This window comes from Rhinoderma darwinii, chromosome 3, assembly GCF_050947455.1.
Source record: "Rhinoderma darwinii isolate aRhiDar2 chromosome 3, aRhiDar2.hap1, whole genome shotgun sequence".
Lineage (NCBI taxonomy): Eukaryota > Metazoa > Chordata > Amphibia > Anura > Rhinodermatidae > Rhinoderma > Rhinoderma darwinii.
The window spans coordinates 277911598-277931855 of NC_134689.1; the positions used below are offsets into that span (position 1 = coordinate 277911598).

Below are 20258 nucleotides of genomic sequence, written 5' to 3' on the forward strand. Positions count from 1 at the left end.
TGATCCACCTTACTGAACTTCTCATTTATATCCTCAGGGACAGTCACAGACATTTTAGGAGTGCTAGAGTCATTAGTACCAGCTTTAACAAAATTTTTATCAAGAAAAATGATTCATATAGTAGATGCATATGCAGGAAGTTGTATGTGTATTCTTGACAGTTAAGAATATTGTACAGCCACAGCAACGGATGTATAAGTGACTAGTCTGGGAACTGAGATGGGGTTCTATAACAGAACTATCATGACGTCTACATGTCTGTATGTTGTAAGTTGCGTGGTAATTGTAACAAATCCTACAAACCATAAACACTGTAAAGAACTTGGAAAAATATCACACGGTAATGTGTGTTTTATATATATATATATATATATATATATATATATATATCCATTTCTTCTATTCCGAGACAGCAACCTGCAACGGTGTTTCTTCTGTTCTGCGCTTCGTCAAAGGAGCAGAACAATGGAAATACCAGAAGCGTCAGTTCCGTTGTACAGCAGACACCACCGGCGGCCGATGGAAACCCATTGACTTTAATTGGTTCTGTCGGGATTCCGTTGGGGGTGTCCGTGGTTTTATCAGAAACCATAGCTGTGCTATTGTTTTCTAGTATTTTAGGCCGGATCTGCGGACGGAGGCCCCTAACAGAGGCTCCAACGCAGATGTGAATGAGGCCTTAGATCTCTTATGGCTGCTTTTTCTGTCGCCTGGTCGCTAAGAGGGTCTGCCCTCCTCTCTTGGCTGTCATATTTTATCTGTATGGAATCGACAGAGGTAGCAAACTTTAACTTTACATTGACTGTGTTACATACATGATGCTGCAAATGTTTTTCAATGGCATGTGATGTGCTAAGTGTCTAGGTAAAGTTTGCTGCATTGTGTATGTAACACGTTAAATGTTTAATGCTACATCTGTACGTCCATAGATTGTGAAACATGGTCTGGTATAGGGGACCAAATGTTTATTTGTCCATCAGAGATGTCAGACAGTCTAGCACGGTCACCCTAATTTCTAGCTTCTAAAATTTGCTTTACAGTGACCTCAGAAGAAAGTGGCTAGTTTCTATTTCTGTTTTAATAGAAACGGTCACTTGTGACATAACTGCATGTAGTTTCATTGTGCACATTAGAAACACACCATAACCAGCTTTAGTTCAAATCTCTGGAAATCCGCTGTGATACATAAGACTGCTCCCTGTTGTCCACAATTTAGTAGGCATGACAGTACATTATCAATGAACAATACTTTTATTTGATATTTAAAAAAAAAAACATCAAACAAAACAGTACAGCCACGTTCAGAAAAGGTGTTATTCCCGCAGATTTACATTACAATATATGCCGAGGGTTTTTTTTTTAAGTCCGATCCACACAGAGCAGAATATATTCGTGCGTAAATCGGATCATACAATGTAACACAATTTTACAGCAGATTTGTGGCAAAATCCAGCGTGGGAGAAGTCTGCTATGTGTGGACTTTTAATGGCTCCTCACTACAGCCACTTTATGTGTCTTGTTTCTCTCTTTTCTAGGTTTCGCAGTCTCACAACTGCGTTCTTCAGGGATGCAATGGGATTCCTTTTACTTTTCGACTTAACAAATGAGCAGAGCTTCCTGAATGTCCGGAACTGGATAAGTAGGTGCACCTTATACTGGTTCAAGCAATATTCTTTCTATAATTTTATTTATTTTGCCCCTGGCGCAAATGACTCAAAACAAAACTTTTTTTTTATTTTTTTAATGCAAATTGCAACTTTTGAGGCAGAAAACTGGCAAAGAACTAATAAAAAATTCCCCCATGATGTTTCCAGGTAGTGATGGAACAAAACGGAATAGTGTTCTGATAATATGCGCGGAACAGACTACAGGATCTGCGTTATATTTTATAGCGTTGGTACAGGATTTAATTGTAGCCTTCGTTGTGTGAATTACGGCCTGTTGCTGATATACTCACCTTTTAATCTCATACCTATCCCTGCTTGTTTTGTCCTTTTGCCTTGTGGGGTCTTTAGTGCCTGACAGCCAGGGCCTTTGTTTTTATAATTTCTTTGATTTTCCAGTCGTTTTCTATTTTTTATTCTTAATGAAGATTACATATGAAAACCATTCGCTATCCTCTGGTAGTTGCTGATGGTATTGCATGTTACTGAAGGGACGTGAACAAAGACCTTTATTATTTCACATGCAGAATAGCTAAGATTGTAACGACAAAAAGGAAACCTGTATAGGGATCACTGAAAAGGAAAAATCATTGAAAATTGTTATTACCATAAGTATTCATCTAGTATCCATGTATAGATGTTAAATATTTTTGTAGGTCTAATAAAGTATTTCAGTGATGCGTTTATAAGCCGAAGGCTGTGTTCACACCAGCATTGTCTTTCCATTGAGGGGTTCCATCGGAGCTTTCAGTCTGGGGAACCCCTCAACGGAAAGGCAAACGGGAACCTTAGCTTCCGTTTGCATCACAGTTGTGAATGGGTTCCGTCGTTTTGACGCAATCAATAGCGCAGTCTGCACCCTTTCACAACAGTTGAGGGGTTCCCCCGATGGAAATCTCTGATGGAACCCCTCAACGGAAAGACAACGCTGATGTGAACAGGCCCTAAATTCCTACATATAATCTCCTGTTAAAGAGTCTCTGTGACCACATAAGTGCCCTATATTGTACATGATGTGATCGGCGCTATAATGTAGATTACAGCAGTGTGTTTTTATTTAGAAAAATGATCATTTTTGATGGAGTTATGACCTATATTAGCTTTACATAGTTACATAGTTACATAGTTAGTACGGCTGAAAAAAGACACACGTCCATCAAGTTCAACCAAGGGAAGGGAAAAGGGAAGGAAAAATTTCTACACATAGGAGCTAATATTTTTTTGTTCTAGGAAATTATCTAACCCTTTTTTAAAGCCATCTACTGTCCCTGCTGTGACCAGCTCCTGCGGTAGGCTATTCCATAAATTCACCGTTCTTACTGTAAAGAAGCCTTGTCGCCTCTGCAGCTTGAACCTTTTTTTCTCCAGACGGAGGGAGTGCCCCCTTGTTTTTTGAGGGGGTTTTACAAGGAACAGGATATCACCATATTTTTTGTATGTGCCATTAATATATTTATATAAGTTAATCATGTCCCCCCTTAGTCGTCTTTTTTCAAGGCTAAATAGGTTTAATTCTTTCAATCTTTCCTCATAACTTAAATTCTCCATGCCCCTTATTAGCTTCGTTGCTCTTCTTTGTATTTTTTCCAACTCCAGGGCATCCTTTCTATGAACTGGAGCCCAGAACTGAACTGCATATTCTAGATGGGGCCTCACTAATGCTTTGTAAAGTGGCAATATTACAGCTCTGTCCCGCGAGTCCATGCCTCTTTTAATACACGACAATATCTTGCTGGCCTTTGAAGCAGCTGATTGACACTGCATGCTGTTATTGAGTTTATGATTTACAAGAACACCCAGATCCTTCTCAACAAGTGAATCCGCCAGTGTAGCGCCCCCTAGGACATATGATGCATGCAGGTTGTTGGTACCCAGATGCATAACTTTACATTTATCTACATTAAACTTCATTTGCCAAGTGGACGCCCAAACACTTAGTTTGTTTAAATCTGCCTGCAATTCACAAACATCTTCCATAGTCTGAACTATATTACATAGCTTGGTGTCATCTGCAAAAATAGAAATAGTGCTATTAATCCCATCCTCTATATCATTAATAAATAAGTTGAATAATAGGGGTCCCAGCACTGAACCCTGGGGTACACCACTTATAACCGGTGACCATTCAGAGAAGGAATCATTGACCACAACTCTCTGGATACGGTCCTTGAGCCAATTCTCAATCCAATTACAAACTATATTTTCGAAACCTATAGTCCTTAATTTACCCATTAGGCGTCTATGGGGGACAGTGTCAAATGCCTTTGCAAAGTCCAAAAACACTAAATCCACAGCGGCCCCTCTGTCTAGACTTCTGCTCACCTCTTCATAAAAACAGATTAGGTTAGTTTGACAACTTCTGTCCTTAGTAAAACCGTGCTGGCTGTCACTTATAATGCTATTTATTGTCACATAATCCTGTATATAGTCCCTCAATAGCCCCTCAAACATTTTCCCCACGATGGATGTTAAGCTTACTGGTCTATAATTACCCGGGAAGACCTAGAGCCCTTTTTGAAAATAGGCACCACATTTGCCCTGCGCCAGTCCCTTGGCACTATACCAGTCACTAGAGATTCTCTGAATATTATGAAAAGGGGGACAGAAATAACTGAACTAAGCTCTTTAAGAATTCTAGGGTGTAACCCATCTGGTCCCGGAGCCTTGTGCACATTTATTTTATTTAATTTAGCTTGGACCATCTCTACATTCATCCAATTCAGTATATCAACTGATATATTAACAGCACTGGCACCGGCTACATCAGCTGCTCTTTCTTCAGTTGTATATACAGAGCTAAAGAACCCATTTAGTAACTCTGCCTTCTCTTGATCCCCTGTGACCAACTCCCCATTACCATTATCTAGGGGTCCTACATGTTCAGACCTTGGCTTTTTTGCATTTATATGCTTGAAGAATTTTTTAGGATTTGTTTTACTATCCTTGGCCACCTGCCTTTCATTTTGTATTTTTGCTAATTTTATTACATTTTTACAGATTTTATTAAGCTCTTTATATTTTACAAAGGCTACAGCTGTACCCTCAGATTTGTATTTTTTAAATGCCCTTTTTTTGTCATGTATTGCCCCTTTCACAGAAGGTGTAAGCCATGTGGGGTTTAATTTGAGTCGTTTATACTTATTACCTGTAGGAATAAATTTTGCACTATAATAACTCAAAGTAGATTTGAAAATCTCCCATTTATCATTTGTTCCATTATTTGACATTAGTTCTTCCCAGTCCATATCCTGAATTGCAGCCCTCATCCTGGGGAAATTGGCTTTCTTAAAATTAAATGTTTTTGCCCTCCCAGCCTGCGTTTGTTTTTTACAGTATAGGTAAAATGTAACTATATTGTGATCACTGTTACCGAGGTTTTCACGAACATTGACATTCCCAACAAGATCTGCATTATTAGAAATGACCAGATCCAACAGAGCTTCACCTCTAGTCGGGTCTTCCACAAACTGGCCCATAAAATTTTCCTGCAACAGGTTGAGGAAATGTCTCCCCTTTGCAGTTGAAGCCGAACCATGACACCAATTAATATCCCGGAAATTAAAATCTCCCATTATCACTACAGTACCCGCCTGTGCAGCCCGCTCCATCTGTTTATATAGCTGAACTTCCATCTCCTCAGTTATATTGGGGGGTCTATAGATTACACCAAAAGTAATTTTTTCAGTGTTTTCCTCCCTTTCTAGTTCCACCCACAAGGTTTCAACCTCGTCACAGTCTTCACCCACTATTGTCTCTTTCACACTCGCCTTCATATCACTTCTCACATACAGACATACACCACCACCTTTCCTATTTGTCCTGTCTTTACGAAAAAGTGTAAAACCCTGTAGATTTACAGCCCAGTCATGTGAAGAGTCCAGCCATGTTTCAGCAACACCAACTATATCTATATTTTCTTCCAGTATCAAGGCCTCCAGCTCCCCCATTTTACTTGCTAGACTTCTGGCATTTGTGAACATACACTTTAACTTGCCTGTCAGTTTTTCACTTTTATTATCAGAAATGTGATTTGACATTAATCGGTCCTTTTTATTTACACTGATGTTTTGTAACGAAAGGATCTCCTTATCCTGTTGTCCAGTCCTCTCCCCACATTCTGTTTCTCCCCCCACCAATATAGTCTGACCCCTCTCTAACCTGGCTACCCCTTTTTTTTTTTACATTGACCTCCCTCCTCAGCCCTAGTTTAAATACTCCGCCACCCCAGCTAGAATTCTCTCCCCCAGCACAGCGGACCCCCTTCCATTTAGGTGCAAATCATCTGCAGAATACAGTTTGTACCCCAATGAAAAGTCAGCCCAGTGCTCTAGGAACCCAAATCCTTCTCCTCTACACCAAGACTTCAGCCATGCATTTAACTCCCTAAGCTCCCGCTGTCTTTCCTGTGATGCGCATGGCACAGGCAGTATTCCTGAGAATACAACCTTGGAGGTCCTTCCCTTCAGCTTGTAGCCTAGTTCTTTAAAATTATTCTTAAGGCTCCTCCACCTACCATTTATTCTGTCGTTGGTACCGACATGGACCACGACAGCTGGATCATCACCAGCCCCTCCCAGCAATTTGTCCACCCGTTCCACCACATGCCGAACCCTGGCACCAGGGAGACAGCAAACCATTCGGTTGAGGTGGTCTTGGCGACAAATAATTCTATCCGTCTTCCTGATTATAGAATCCCCTACGACTATCAATTGTCTTGGCTTACCTGCATTACCATCCCGCCGACTACTAGCTGGGCTGTTCTCCCGGCTGTTAGGGAGATCAGTATCCACTAGGGCTGCCATTTCTGAGACTGACACCCTCGCATCATCACCCAACTTGGCAATTTTGCCTGGAATGTCAGAAACCGGATCGGCCTTCCTTGTCTTTGACCCCTTTCTACTGCCCCTAACTACATTAACCCAGCTACTTACCTGATCCTGCTCACCCATGTCTTCACCCTCCAGTTGTAACCCACTAACTGCATGCTCTGTGAGCAGCAAGCTCCGTTCAAAATTGTCTATCCTCCTCAGTGTTGCATTCTGCTCCTCCAGATCTCTAATACGAGCTTCCAGGTGAACAATATGCTCACATCTGCCACAGAGATATTCACCCTGGAACTCCGGCTCCAGTCGTGCATACATATGGCAAACTGTGCACTGAAGAAAACCTCCAATCTTGCTGTCCATTATCCCAGTTACAAAAAAACAGCGAACAGGTGTTAACCAAAAAGATAAAGAAGTAGAAGAGCACTTACTTGGGCTTTAACTCCTCTTTTGAACTCCGGTTTTTGGAACTCCACTTAATATCCAAACCACTTGCAATTCAAGCCACAGAGCTTTATGCTAAGGAGTTTCTCAATGGACAACTGGACAACCAATCGGCGTCATACACTTCTCTCCATTCATTTACACAGCACATAGCGATATAGCTATATCGCTATGTGCAGCCACATAAACACACTATAACATTACTGCAGTGTCATGACAATGAATATACATTACCTCCAGCCAGGACGTGATGTGTATTCTGACTCCTGACACTTTGCTAATACAATCCTGACACTACAGCACAGGAAGTGTAATCTCGTGAGATTACGCTGTAAACTGTCATTTCAAACGAGATTACGCTTGCTGTGCTGTAGTGTCGGAATTGTGTTAGCGGAGTGTCAGTATTCTGAATACACATCACGTCCTGGCTGGAGGTAATGTATATTTACTGTCAGGACACTGCAGTAACGTTAGTGTGTGTGTGTGTTTGTGTATGTGGCTGCACATAGCGATATAGCTATATCGCTATGTGCTGTATAAATGAATGGGGAGAAGTGTATGACGCTGATTGGTCAGCGTCATACACTCATCTGTACAACGCCCACTTGGCCAAAAAGTAAAATATGCCCAGTTGTCCATTGAGAAACTCATTAGCATAAAGCTAATATAGGTCATAACTCCGTCAAAAATTATCGTAATCTACATTACAGTGCCGATCACATTATGTACAAGATAGGCCACTTATAATGTTGTGACAGAGCCTCTTTAACAAATCAAAGTGAATAAACTGAAGAGAAATCTAAAACAAATCAATATTTGTCGTGACCACTCTTTGCCTTCAAAACAGCATCCCTCAGGCTCCCTCATCACTCCAGCGCAGCTCATACAATGTAATGTTGCCGTGCAGTGTCAGGAGGAGGTATGCGACGCAGCACTGATGACTTTGTAGTGCTGCGCTGCATATAAGACATTGATGCTACTCGGCATCCGGACCATATACCAACGTTGCTGTTGTGATCAGAGGAGTCGGAGGTGAGCAGAGAAGCTCTGAGCAAAGTATGTATTTTTTTTTTTTACGGCGATGTGGGGAAACGCATGGCCGCAGTTGTTGCAGCCCGGCTGGCAGATGCGACACATTTATTAAGAGGCTTTGGCCTCTTTTTAAGTGTGTTCTTTCTTACTATTAAGACTGGCGTATGATATTAGGTGTGCAATTCCCTAAGGCCTCAAATGAGCGTGTCTGCAAAAAATTGACCGGATTTCATGCATATCACTGTCGTGTGTCATCAGTTTTTCTCATCCGTCTTTCTCCTCTGCAAGCACTTCCTGTTTTTTTTTGTGGGTTATTTTCTCGTTTTTACGTTTGTTTAGCAACGGTTGTTGTCCTTGGGCCGTCTGTTATTTTCATGCACCCATTGACTTTAATGGGCGACATGGTACGTAAAAATGGACCAGAATAGGACATTCGGTGAGTTTCACGCAACAGATACACGCTACGTGAAAAAACAAGGACGTATGAATAGCCCCATAGAAGTGCAAGGGTCAGTGTGCTGTCAGTTATTTCAACTGACACCACACTGACATGAATCGCGCTCGTCTGAATGAGGCCTAATATGTAGGTATGGGTTGAAGAAGTTACTATTTAAAGAGGCTCTGTCACCAGATTTTGCAACCCCTATCTGCTATTGCAGCAGATAGGCGCTGCAATGTAGATTACAGTAACGTTTTTATTTTTTAAAAACTAGCATTTTTGGCCAAGTTGAACATTTTTGTATTTATGCAAATGAGGCTTGCAAAAGTCCAAGTGGGCGTGTATTATGTGCGTACATCGGGGGTTTTTACTTCTTTTACTAGCTGGGCGTTGTGTATAGAAGTATCATCCACTTCTCTTCACAATGCCCAGCTTCTGGCAGTGAAGACACAGCGTGTTCTCGAGAGATCACGCTGTGACGTCACTCACTTCCTGCCCCAGGTCCTGCATCGTGTCGGCCACATCGGCACCAGAGGCTACAGTTGATTCTGCAGCAGCATCAGCGTTTGCAGGTAAGTAGCTACATCGACTTACCTGCAAACGCCGATGCTGCTGCAGAATCAACTGTAGCTTCTGGTGCCGATGTGTCCTCGCTCGTCCGACACGATGCAGGACCTATGAGTGACGACACAGCGTGATCTCTCGAGAACACGGCTGTGTCTGCACTGCCAGAAGCTGGGCGTTCTGAAGAGAAGTGGATGATACTTCTCGTCAGAACGCCCAGCTAGTAAAAGTAGTAAAAATGCCCCGATGTACGCACATAATACACGCCCAGTTGGACTTTTAGTTTAAACATGCCCACTTGGACTTTTGCAAGCCTCATTTGCATAAATACAAAAATGGTCATAACTTGGCCAAAAATGCTCGTTTTTAAAAAATAAAAACGTTACTGTAATCTACATTGCAGCGCCTATCTGCTGCAATAGCAGATAGGGGTTGCAAAATCTGGTGACAGAGCCTCTTTAAGCCGTTTAACTTGTCAGTGTAAAACTCTGTGTTTGGTTTGCAGTCGGCTACTCTATCTACATTTCTTATTTGTTAAGGGAAGCGTAACAAGACCTGTGGTATTTCTTCTTGCAAATACCTAGGAACACCCTCCTCTTGTGCAAACACAGTGCTGTCTAGAGGGAGTTTTGATTCCCACCCAAGATCAAGAGTTGCAGATTAGTTATGGAAACAGCAGCACAAACAGAGAACAGAACTTTCACCTCATTTGTGTGTGTTTAATTGTAAGCTCTAACAAATGGGCTGTGGTGCATCCGTGCATGGCGTAGGTCTTCTAAAACATCACATTCCACCCACACTAGTTATGTCACACATTCAACACTTCCATTGGCAACATTTTCTTTTTTTTGTTTTGAGGATAAAATTCTAAGAAACCTAGCTGGGGGTGCCCAGTCCCCGACACTGTCACTTTCCATAGAAGGAATTTAGAGATATGTAAATATCAGAGCCCAACCCCCACTGATTTAAAATGTATGGCATAGCAATTTGATGTGCCATAAATGTTATTGTGAGAAACCCCCTTTAAAGAGGCTCTGTCACCACATTATAAATGCCCTATCTCCTACATAATCTGATTGGCGCTGTAATGGAGATAACAGCAGTGGTTTTTATTTTGAAAAACGAACATTTTTTAGCAAGTTATGAGCAATTTTAGATTTATGCTAATTTGTTTCTTAATAGACAACTGGGCGTGTTTTTACTTTTGACCAAGTGGGCGTTACAGAGAAGTGTATGAGGCTGACCAATCAGTGACCAACCAGCGTATTACACTTCTCATTGTTCCAGCCCAGCATGATCCACAGCACAGTGTGATTATGCAGTGAAAGAAGCTGGGCTGGAACAATGAGAAGTGTATGATGCTAATTGGTCACTGATTGGTCAGCCTCATACACTCCTCTGTACAACAGCCACTTGGTCAAAAGTAAAAACACGCCCAGTTGTCTATTAAGAAACTAATTAGAATAAATCTAAAATTGCTCATAACTTGCTCAAAAATGATCGTTTTTCAAAATAAAAAACCCTGCTGTTATCTACATTACAGCGCCGATCACATTATGTAGGAGGTGGGGCACTTATAATCTGGTGACAGAGCCTCTTTAAGTCCTATTTAATCTTGATTCGTAGCATAATGTCTTGCATTTTATGAGAAATAAATATGTATGAAAGAGCGAGATACTGATATGATACCACAGTACCAATAACTATACCTTCTATACACCCCTGTTTAGGGTGAGGTCCAAACCCGGTACAACCTTGGATGAGAATTTTTAGACCATGTGGTTATCTGATCACTCCCATCTGTAGTCACATCATGATATTGATGCGCTCTATATGTCAGCCCCTATCTATGCCACTGTTTTTGGCCTTTCCTAGCCTAATAATACCAGCCTGCGGCCACCCCAGTACCCGACCTGCACTACAGATGGTCGGGTAGTGGATCTTACCCAGCTCTTCCCGGAACCCCTGGTGGCGGTGTGTACCAGAGTAATAATGGGGGTTAGTGTTCGCGTCTGCAATGGCTGACACCAAGCCTCGCCTTAGTAATGGACGCTGTCAATCAGCCAATGGACGTTACTAAGGTGGTAGTAATAAAGTTTAAAAAAATACAAAGACATAGAAAAAATATTTTATTGAAATAAAAAAAAACACATAACCCTCACTATAGTTAAGCCTTTCTAGCTGCCAAACAGTGATCTGTTTAATACTAATAGAAATGCGCCCCATCCTAACCGATGGAGAAGTTAGAAATACCGAATGTGATATAATCCAATGGAGGTGGGAAAGCACCTCCACAGCTGCCATTCAGTGTACACTTTGTGACCAGTTCAAAGAGGATCTGAATGTTTCTCTACGCTGATACCTAGCCCTTATTGTGTATGGAATCTGTTCGGAATCAGTCCGGGGACGCACTCCAGGGCCCCATGACAACCAAACGAGACTGAGAGTATGTTCACACGAGGTCATTACGTCCGTAATCGACGGACGTATTTCGGCCGCAAGTACCGGGCCGAACACCGTGCAGGGAGCCGGGCTCCTAGCATCAGTTATGTACGACGCTAGGAGTCCCTGCCTCGCTGCCGGACAACTGTCTCGTACTGAAAATATGAAAGTGCAGAAGGCGTGGTCGAGCCCCTCTGCTGATTTGGCTGTTCGCTCGAGTGATGTCCCCCTCGTGGGAGATCCTTAGTGTTTATAAGCCCGGCGTTCTCGAGCGCAACAGGCCACTGCTTTTATACCTGCATTATACACAACCTTACTCTGCCTAATGATCCCTGAATGCCGGGTGAAACATGTAAGAGGCTGTGACTGATAGAAAAATAATGTTTGCATGGATGCACTAGGTTTAGTTAGCGGCGCTGGAACGCTTTTCTGAGCGTGTGACTGTTTCCAGGCTGCTGTAAAGGGACAGGTGATCGGATTTGATGCATTTAATTAGGAGCATGCATTAACCGACTACAACAGTGCACTAAGAGTATGTCACCTTCATCTAACCAACCCATACCTGTGGGAATTTTGAATTTAGCATAACCCCATTTATCTGGGACAAAATTATTATTTTTTTATACATATGTATTGCGACACCAGACATATAGACAGGAGCTGTTCTATCTTTTTACCGTTACTTCTAATGTCTAATTTATGTTTTACGAATAATTAAAAAAAAAAAAATCAAGTCAAGTGATTATCTCCTGATATCTTTTATTACATCTATCATTCTTATCCTTTTACTTAGGCCCGAAAAAACTGGAAGAGACGTTCAATACCCATTAAATAAGATCGCATTAGTAGAGTTAAGATAAAAGCATAAGATTCATACTCCGAAGTAAAAAATGTATCTTGGCTTTTTATGACCTACGTGGTTAGTGTAATGTCATTTACCCTGAGCCAGACTGGGAATGAAAATCGGCCCTGGCTTAACAGTGACCACATCCCACACATGAATGTAGTGAGTACATATACTTGTTATGTGCAAATATACACAAATACAGAACATGATATTAACTTGGTACACGTACATTCACTCACTATATAGACTTGACGTATACCTCAGACAGATGGAATAAACGTTTTGTGAACTGGGCTTCATCTTTGCAGCTCAACTGGAGTCATGCGGGCAAGGGGAGCCCACTGCTAGCTTTAAAAAGAAAAAAAGAAAAAGTGCCTTCCTATTAATGTCTTACAATTACTAATGGATTGGTACAGCCGTGAGGGATTCTGGAAAGCCATGAAAATAACGTGGTCTGTGGATGGCACCCAGCTGTCATGGAATTATCAGATGGAAATCAAGGAGCCCATATACAATTATTGCACAAGGTGCCTCTATTGCTGGTGCCTGCTCCTGGGCAAGCTACTGTGACGTCACAAGTGAGTTTCTATCCGGTAAGCTGCTGTGACATCACAAGTGGGTTTCAGACCGGTAAAATGCTGTAACATCTTGTTTAATTCAAGTAAGCAGCTTAAAGAGGCTCTGTCACCACATTATAAGTGCCCTATCTCCTATATAAGAAGATCGGCGCTATAATGTAGGTGACAGTAATGCTTTTTATTTCGAAAAACAATATTTTAAACAACTTTATGAGCGATTTTTAGCTTTATGCTAATGAGTTTCTTAATGCCCAAGTGGGCGTGTTTTTACTTTAGACCAAGTGGGCGTTGTACAGAGGAGTGTATGACGCTGACCAATCAGCGTCATACACTTCTCTCCATTCATTTACACTTCACTAGCGATATAGTTATATCGTTATGTGCAGCTACATACACAAACACTAACATTACTGTAGTGTCCCGATAATGAATATACATCACTACCAGCCTGGACGTGATGTTTATTTAGAATCCTGACGTGTCTGTAGCGTCTCTGAGATTTACAGCAAGGCAAACGTAATCTCGCGAGATTACGATGTAACCTGTCATTTCAAACGAGATTACGCTAGCCCTGCTGGAATCTTACAGAAAAGATTCATAAGTGTCAGGATTCTGAATAAACATCACGTCCAGGCTGGTAGTGATGTATAGTCATTATCAGGCCACTACAGTAATGTTAGTGTTTTGTGTGTGTAGCTGCACATAGCGATATACCTATATCACTAGTGCAGTGTAACTGAATAGAGAGAAGTACATGACGCTGATTGGTCAGCGTCATACACTCCTCTGTACAACGCCCACTTGGTCTAAAGTAAAAACACGCCCACTTGGGCATTAAGAAACTCATTAGCATAAAGCTAAAAATCGCTCATAAAGTGGTTTCAAATAGATCGTTTTTCTAAATAAAAACCATTACTGTCACATACATTATAGCGCCGATCTTCTTATATAGGAGATAGGGCACTTATAATGTGGTGACTGAGCCTCTTTAACCCCTTAACGACCGCCCACCGTCTTTTGACGTCAGGCGGTGCATGTACTCAGTCTAGAACGACGCCTTTTGGCATCGCTGTAGTAGAGGGGGTTTAGCGGCACCCTGGTGAAGTCTGCACTAAAAACCGGCTGTAAGTAACAGGTCCGGTTCTTAGTGCAGCCATCAGGACCTGCCGATTTCGTCGTAACATCATGTGACCACTGTGACAGCGAATCACAGCGGTCACATGCTGTTACTGTGTACAGAGCCGCCGGGAGTGTCTAAATGACAGCTCCTGCTCTAAGAACGAGCTGTTGCTACCAGCTCTGTTCTTAGAGCAGTGATCAGGAGCCAATAGTATTGGTTCCTGATCTTTTGTGATCACTATGAGATCCAATCATAGTGATCACTACAGTAAAATAAAAAACGTAAAATAAAAATAAAAAAAAAGTTTAATTCCTTTTAGTGTTATTAGTTGATAAAAAAAATTTAAACTGCTATTTCCATTTATTATTTGCGGTTTAGACTGCATAATCATTATGGCTGCCAGAAGATACAGCGTTGAGGAAGCCTATCAGATGCTATGCTCAGATACGGATTCTGCATCTGAAGTTGAGCTTTTACGTGAAAGCGACAGCGAAAGTGTCGCTTCAAGTGATTCTACGGATATGAGACCCAGCACCAGTGATATGGGAGACGGTGCAGTTGCCACAACGTCCGTTCAAAGTGCAGCCCCTGAAATTGCACAACCCCACCAAACCGATTTAGTGTGGGAACCCACAAGTTTATTTTCTCCCACCATAAATGACTTTATTGCTACTCCTGGCATAAGTCCCAATGTCAGTAATTTTTTACCACTAAATTATTTTAATATTTTTATTACGGACCAAGTTTTGGAACATTTTGTGCATGAAACAAATTTGTATGCCAGGCAGTACATTGCAAATAAGCCTTCGTCACCTCATGCCAGGTTGTGGAATCCCACAAATGCAATGGAAATAAAAAAAATTCTGGGCCTCACCCTTAACAAGGGAATTATAAAAAAAACCCTCTATTAGGTCATATTGGGCATCAAGCCCTATACATACCACCCCCATTTTTTCTGGCATTATGTCACGCAGCAGGTACGAAATACTTATGCGATTTCTCCACTTTAGTGACAACCTACAGGCACCCCCTTCCAGCGACAGAAGCCGTGACCGGCTGTATAAATTAAGGCCTTTGCTAAATTTTCTTAATTCCTCCTTTTTAGGAGCATATACCCCTGAACAAAATTTAGCAGTGGATGAATCGCTAATGAATTTCAAAGGACGTCTCTCATTCCGCCAATTCATACCCTCAAAAAGTGCAAAATACGGGGTAAAGATGTACAAATTATGTGAAAGCACTACTCGCTACACATGTGCGTTTAAGATCTACGAGGGTAAAGACAGTGAATTCAATCCACCAGGGTGCCCTCCAAATATTGGTACCACCGGTAAGATTGTGTGGGATTTAATTGGCCCTTTCCTACACAAGGGGTATCATGTATACACTGACAGTTTTTATACCAGTGTGCCATTGTTTAGCGCCCTTCATTGTGCCAACACCAGAGCATGTGGCACAATACGCAGGAATCGCAAAGGTTTCCCACGTCAACTTGTGGATAAAAAACTACGAAAGGGGGAGTCATGCACTTTTCAAATTGAGAAGTTGCTGGCTTTAAAATTTCGTGACCGCAAGGGAGTTTGGGGAGTAGTGGTCCTTTACTGTATCTATACATACGGTGTGGGACACTGCCCCTTTATATATTCTACAGGTGATTGGTTGTTTTGTACACATGGCGGTTCCTACCTTGCCGGGCAGGGGCTTGTTATGGTGTACCGCGTCACTTGGCACATTCGTCCCTTATATAGGGATTGATGGAGCTAAAGAGACGTATGACCAGTCACTTTGAATAATAAAGTCATTACAGCCCTACAAATTTTCTTTCATCCTGTGAACATGCTCTAGTTTTCCACATAGCTGGATACATTCGTCGTCCTTTTTTTTGGGATATATTGCCTTTTTCCGCCAACAGTTTAATAAATTTCCCCACTCTAACTTACTATATATGAGAGCGGGTTGATATACATAATGTCTATGGACTGACATGATTTCAAGACAGCTGCTTTCTTAGCACGACATAGTCATAGGGTGTAGAAACTGTTAGGCCTCATGCACACGTCCGTAAAAACACCCGTTATTGCGGGTCGTAATTACGACCCGCAATATCGGGCCCATAGACTTCTGTTAGTCATGGGTACCTTCCCGTTTTCTCACGGGAAGTTGCCAGTGCCGTTAAAAAAATAGAACATGTTCTATTTTTTCATTTTACGGGCCGTGCTGCTATGCTTTATCATGGGAGCACGGCTCGCAAAAGCGTCCGGCTGCCCGTGGCCGGCCGTGCTCGTAATTACGAGTCATAATTACAAGCACGGTCGTGTGCATGAGGCCTTAGGGACATATATTTCTCAATCTAGAAAAGTAGAATCCTCTCATTTTCAAGCAAAATGTGTGTCCTGAAAGCCTCCGGGTGCTCCCTTCCTTTTGGGTCCTGCCGTGTGTCCAGGAACACATTAGGGCCACAATGGGGATATTTTTGAACACAGGAGAAACAGGGTGATACATTTTCTGGTGCATTTCCTTATTCTCATGTCCTCTGTACAAGAAATCTAACCTTAAAATTACACATTTGTGAAAAAAAGTGAAATAACATTTTCTTTCCACCTGCTTTGCATTAATTCCTGCAAAAACTGTGGTGTCAAAATACTTAGTACACACCTAGATGAATACCTTAAGGGGTCTAGTTTTCAAAATGGGGTCATTTATGGGGAGTTTCTATCTTTTTGGCAGCTCAGTGCCTCTATAAGTGTATGTGCACACGATGAGAGGCTTTTACGTCTGAAAATACACTGTTTTCAGGAGAAAACAGCTGCCTCATTTCAGACGTAAAAGCTCCTCGCATTATGCGAGGCGTCTGTGACGCTCGTAAATCTTGAGCTGCTCTTCATTGACTTCAATGAAGAACGGCTCAAATTACGTTGCAAAGAAGTGCCCTGCACTTCTTTGCCGAGGCAGTCAACTTACAGCTGTCAAACGACGACGCGTAAATGACAGGTCGTCTGCACAGTACGTCGGCAAACGCATTCAAATGAATGGGCAGATGTTTGCCGACGTATTGTAGCCTTATTTTCAGACGTAAAACGAGGCATAATACGCCTCGTTTACGTCTGAAAATAGGTCGTGTGAACCCAGCCTAAATGTGATGTGGGACCTGAAACATTTTCAAGCAAAACGTGTGTCCTGAAAGTCTCCGGGTGCTCCCTCCCTTGTACTGTGAAGCGACGTCCAATGACACAAAACATATTGCGAAAGCAACCCAGGAGTTTTTTAAGGCAAAGAAATTGAATATTCTGCAATGGCGAAGTCAATCACCAGATCTCAACCCGATCGAGCATGCATTTCACTTGCTTAAGACAAAACTTAAAGCAGAAAGACACACAAACAAGCAACAACTGAAGACCGCTGCAGTAAAGGCCTGGCAAAGCATCACAAAGGAGGAAACCCAGCGTTTGGTGATGTCCATGGGTTCCAGACTTCAGGCAGTCATTGCCTGCAAAGGATTCTCTACGAAGTATTAAAACATTTTTTTTTTATTTATGGTAATGTTAATTTGTCCAATTACTTTTGAGCCCCTGAAATGAGGCTGTGTAGAAAAATGGTTGCAATTCCTAAATGTTTCACAGGATATTTATGTTCAACCTCTTGAATTAAACCTGAAAGTCTACACTTCAATTGCATCTCGGTTGTTACATTTCAAATCCAATGTGGTGGCATGCAGAGCCCAAATCATGAAGATTGTGTCACTGTCCAAATAATTCTGGACCCAACTGTATGCCTACCTGCAGACTGTTTCAAGATATACTGGCTGTGTATAAAAAAGAGTTTTGCTTTGAGGTTGTAAACGTAAGCTTGATGTTATATGTGAGCAAAGCTCCTGAGTGCCTTGTGCAGTTAATGCAGGGACATTAATTTTTTCCAAGCAAAAAACTATGGCAGCAATCTTACTGATTTCACAGTGTATATTGATCATGGCTTTAACCCCTTCCCGACATCCGCCGTATATATATATATACGGCGCACGCCGGGTGGGGGAATATGGAGCGGGCTCACGGGCGGAGTCCGCTCCATAGAGCGAGTGTGTCGGCTGTGAGTTACAGCCGACACTTCCGGGTTACGAGCGGGATCCCATTTTAGCGCGATCCCGCTTGTTTAACCTGTTAAATGCCGCTTTCAATAGAGATTGCGGCATTTAAATTACTAAACAGGGGGACGACCCCCTGTAACGTCCCAACTGCCCTCCCGCGGTAAGATCGGTGGGAGCCGTTGGTTGGCACGGCTGCCTGGTGGCCTGACTAAGTCCCCCAGGTCCGCCATCTTTGTACTCCTATGAAGCTCTGCCTCCGGCAGGGCTTCATAGGAGACTGTCAGAATCACGACAATCACGGGACAAGGTCTGTGGAGGCCCCTGAGAAAAACATTGTATTGGGGCCCCCTCAATATTTTTAGAAATAGAAACTAGCTGACGATAACCAGGCTGAACATTACATAGTTCGTATGGTTGAAAAAAGACACCTGTCCATCAAGTTCAACCAAGGGATGGGAGAAGGGAAGTTAAACATTTCTACACAAAGGAGCTAATATTTCTTTGTTCTAGGAAATGATCTAAGCCTTTTTTAACCCCTTCCCTCTTTAGCCACTTTTGACCTTCCTGACCGAGCCTCATTTTTCAAATCTGACATGTGTCACTTTATGTGGTAATAACTCCGGAATGCTTTCACCTATCCAAGCGATTCTGAGATTGTTTTCTCGTGACACATTGGACTTTAAGTTCCTGCTAAAATTTGCTCGATATGTTCAGTATTTAATTGTGAAAAACACCAAAATTTAGCGAAAAATTGCAAAAATTAGCATTTTTCTCAATTTAAATGTATCTGCTTGTAAGACAGGCAGTTATACCACACAAAATTGTTGCTAATTAACATCCCCCATATGTCTACTTTAGATTGGCATCGTTTTTTGAACATCCTTTTATTTTTCTATGACATCACAAGGCTTAGAACTTTAGCAGCAATTTCTCACATTTTCAAGAAAATTTCAAAAGGCCATTTTTACAGGGGCCAGTTCAGTTGTGAAGTGGCTTTGAGGGCCTTATATATTAGAATCCCCCAAAAAGTCACCCCATTTTAAAAACTTCACCCCTCAAAGTATTCAAAACAGCATTCAGAAAATGTCTTAACCCTTTACACATGTCACAGGAATTAAAGCAAAGTAGAGGTGAAATTTACAAATTTCATATTTTTTTGCAGAAATAAATTTTTAGTACAATTTTTTTTATAACACAGAAGGTTTTACCAGAGAAATGCAACTCAATATTTGTTGCCCAGTTTCTGCAGTTTTAGGAAATATCCCACATGTGGCCGTAGCGTGCTACTGGAATGAAGCACCGGCCTCCGAAGCAAAGGAACACCTAGTGGATTTTGGGGCCTTATTTTTGTTAGAATAAATTTTAGGCACCATGTCAGGTTTGAAGGGCTCTTGCGGTGCCAAAACAGTCAAAATCCCCCAAAAGTGACCCCATCTGGGAAACTACACACCTCAAGGAAATTATCTAGGGGTATAGTGAGCATTTTGACCGCACAGCTTTTTTACAGAAATTATTAGAAGTAGGCCGTGAAAATTAAAATCAACATTTCTTCAAAGAAAATGTAGGTTTAGCGATTTTTTTTTTCTCATTTTCACAAGGACTAAAGGAGAAAAAGCACCGTAAAATTTGTAAAGCAATTTCTCCCGAGTAAAACAATACCCCACATGTGGTAATAACCGGTTGTTTGGACACACGGCGAGGCTGAGAAGGGAAAGAGCGCTATTTGGCTTTTGGAGTTCACATTTAGCAGGAATGGTTTGCGGAGGCCAGGTCACATTTACAAAGCCCCTGAGGGGACAAAACAGTGGAAACCCCCCACAAGTGACCCCATTTTGGAAACTACGCCCATTGAGGAAATTATCTAGGGGTATAGTGAGCGTTTTGACCCAACAGGTTTTTTGCATAAATTATTGGAAATAGGCCCTGAAAATGACAATCTAAATTTTTTCAAAGAAAATGTAGGTTTAGCTAATTTTTTCTCATTTCCACAAGGACTGAAGGAGAAAAAGCACCGTAAAATTTGTAAACCAATCTCTCCCGAGTAAAACAATGCCCCACATGTGGTAATAAACGGTTGTTTGGAGACACGGCAGGGCTGAGAAGGGAAAGAGCGCTATTTGGCTTTTGGAGCTTAAGTTTAGCAGGAATGGTTTGCGGAGGCCAGGTCACATTTACGAAGTCCCTGAGGAGACAAAACAGTGGAAACCCCCCACAAGTGACCCCA

The 20258-nt window shown here is 41.9% G+C and overlaps 1 protein-coding gene across 3 annotated transcripts in view; it reads left to right on the plus strand.

Moving 5' to 3' along the window:
* Positions 1 to 20258, plus strand: part of RAB27A (RAB27A, member RAS oncogene family) — a 111095-nt gene that overhangs the window by 76083 nt on the left and 14754 nt on the right. For all 3 annotated transcript variants that reach the window (XM_075857979.1, XM_075857977.1, XM_075857978.1), the window contains exon 5: positions 1536 to 1639. In XM_075857979.1, the coding sequence (XP_075714094.1) occupies positions 1536 to 1639 (104 nt within the window). The remainder of the gene's footprint in view (positions 1 to 1535; positions 1640 to 20258) is intronic.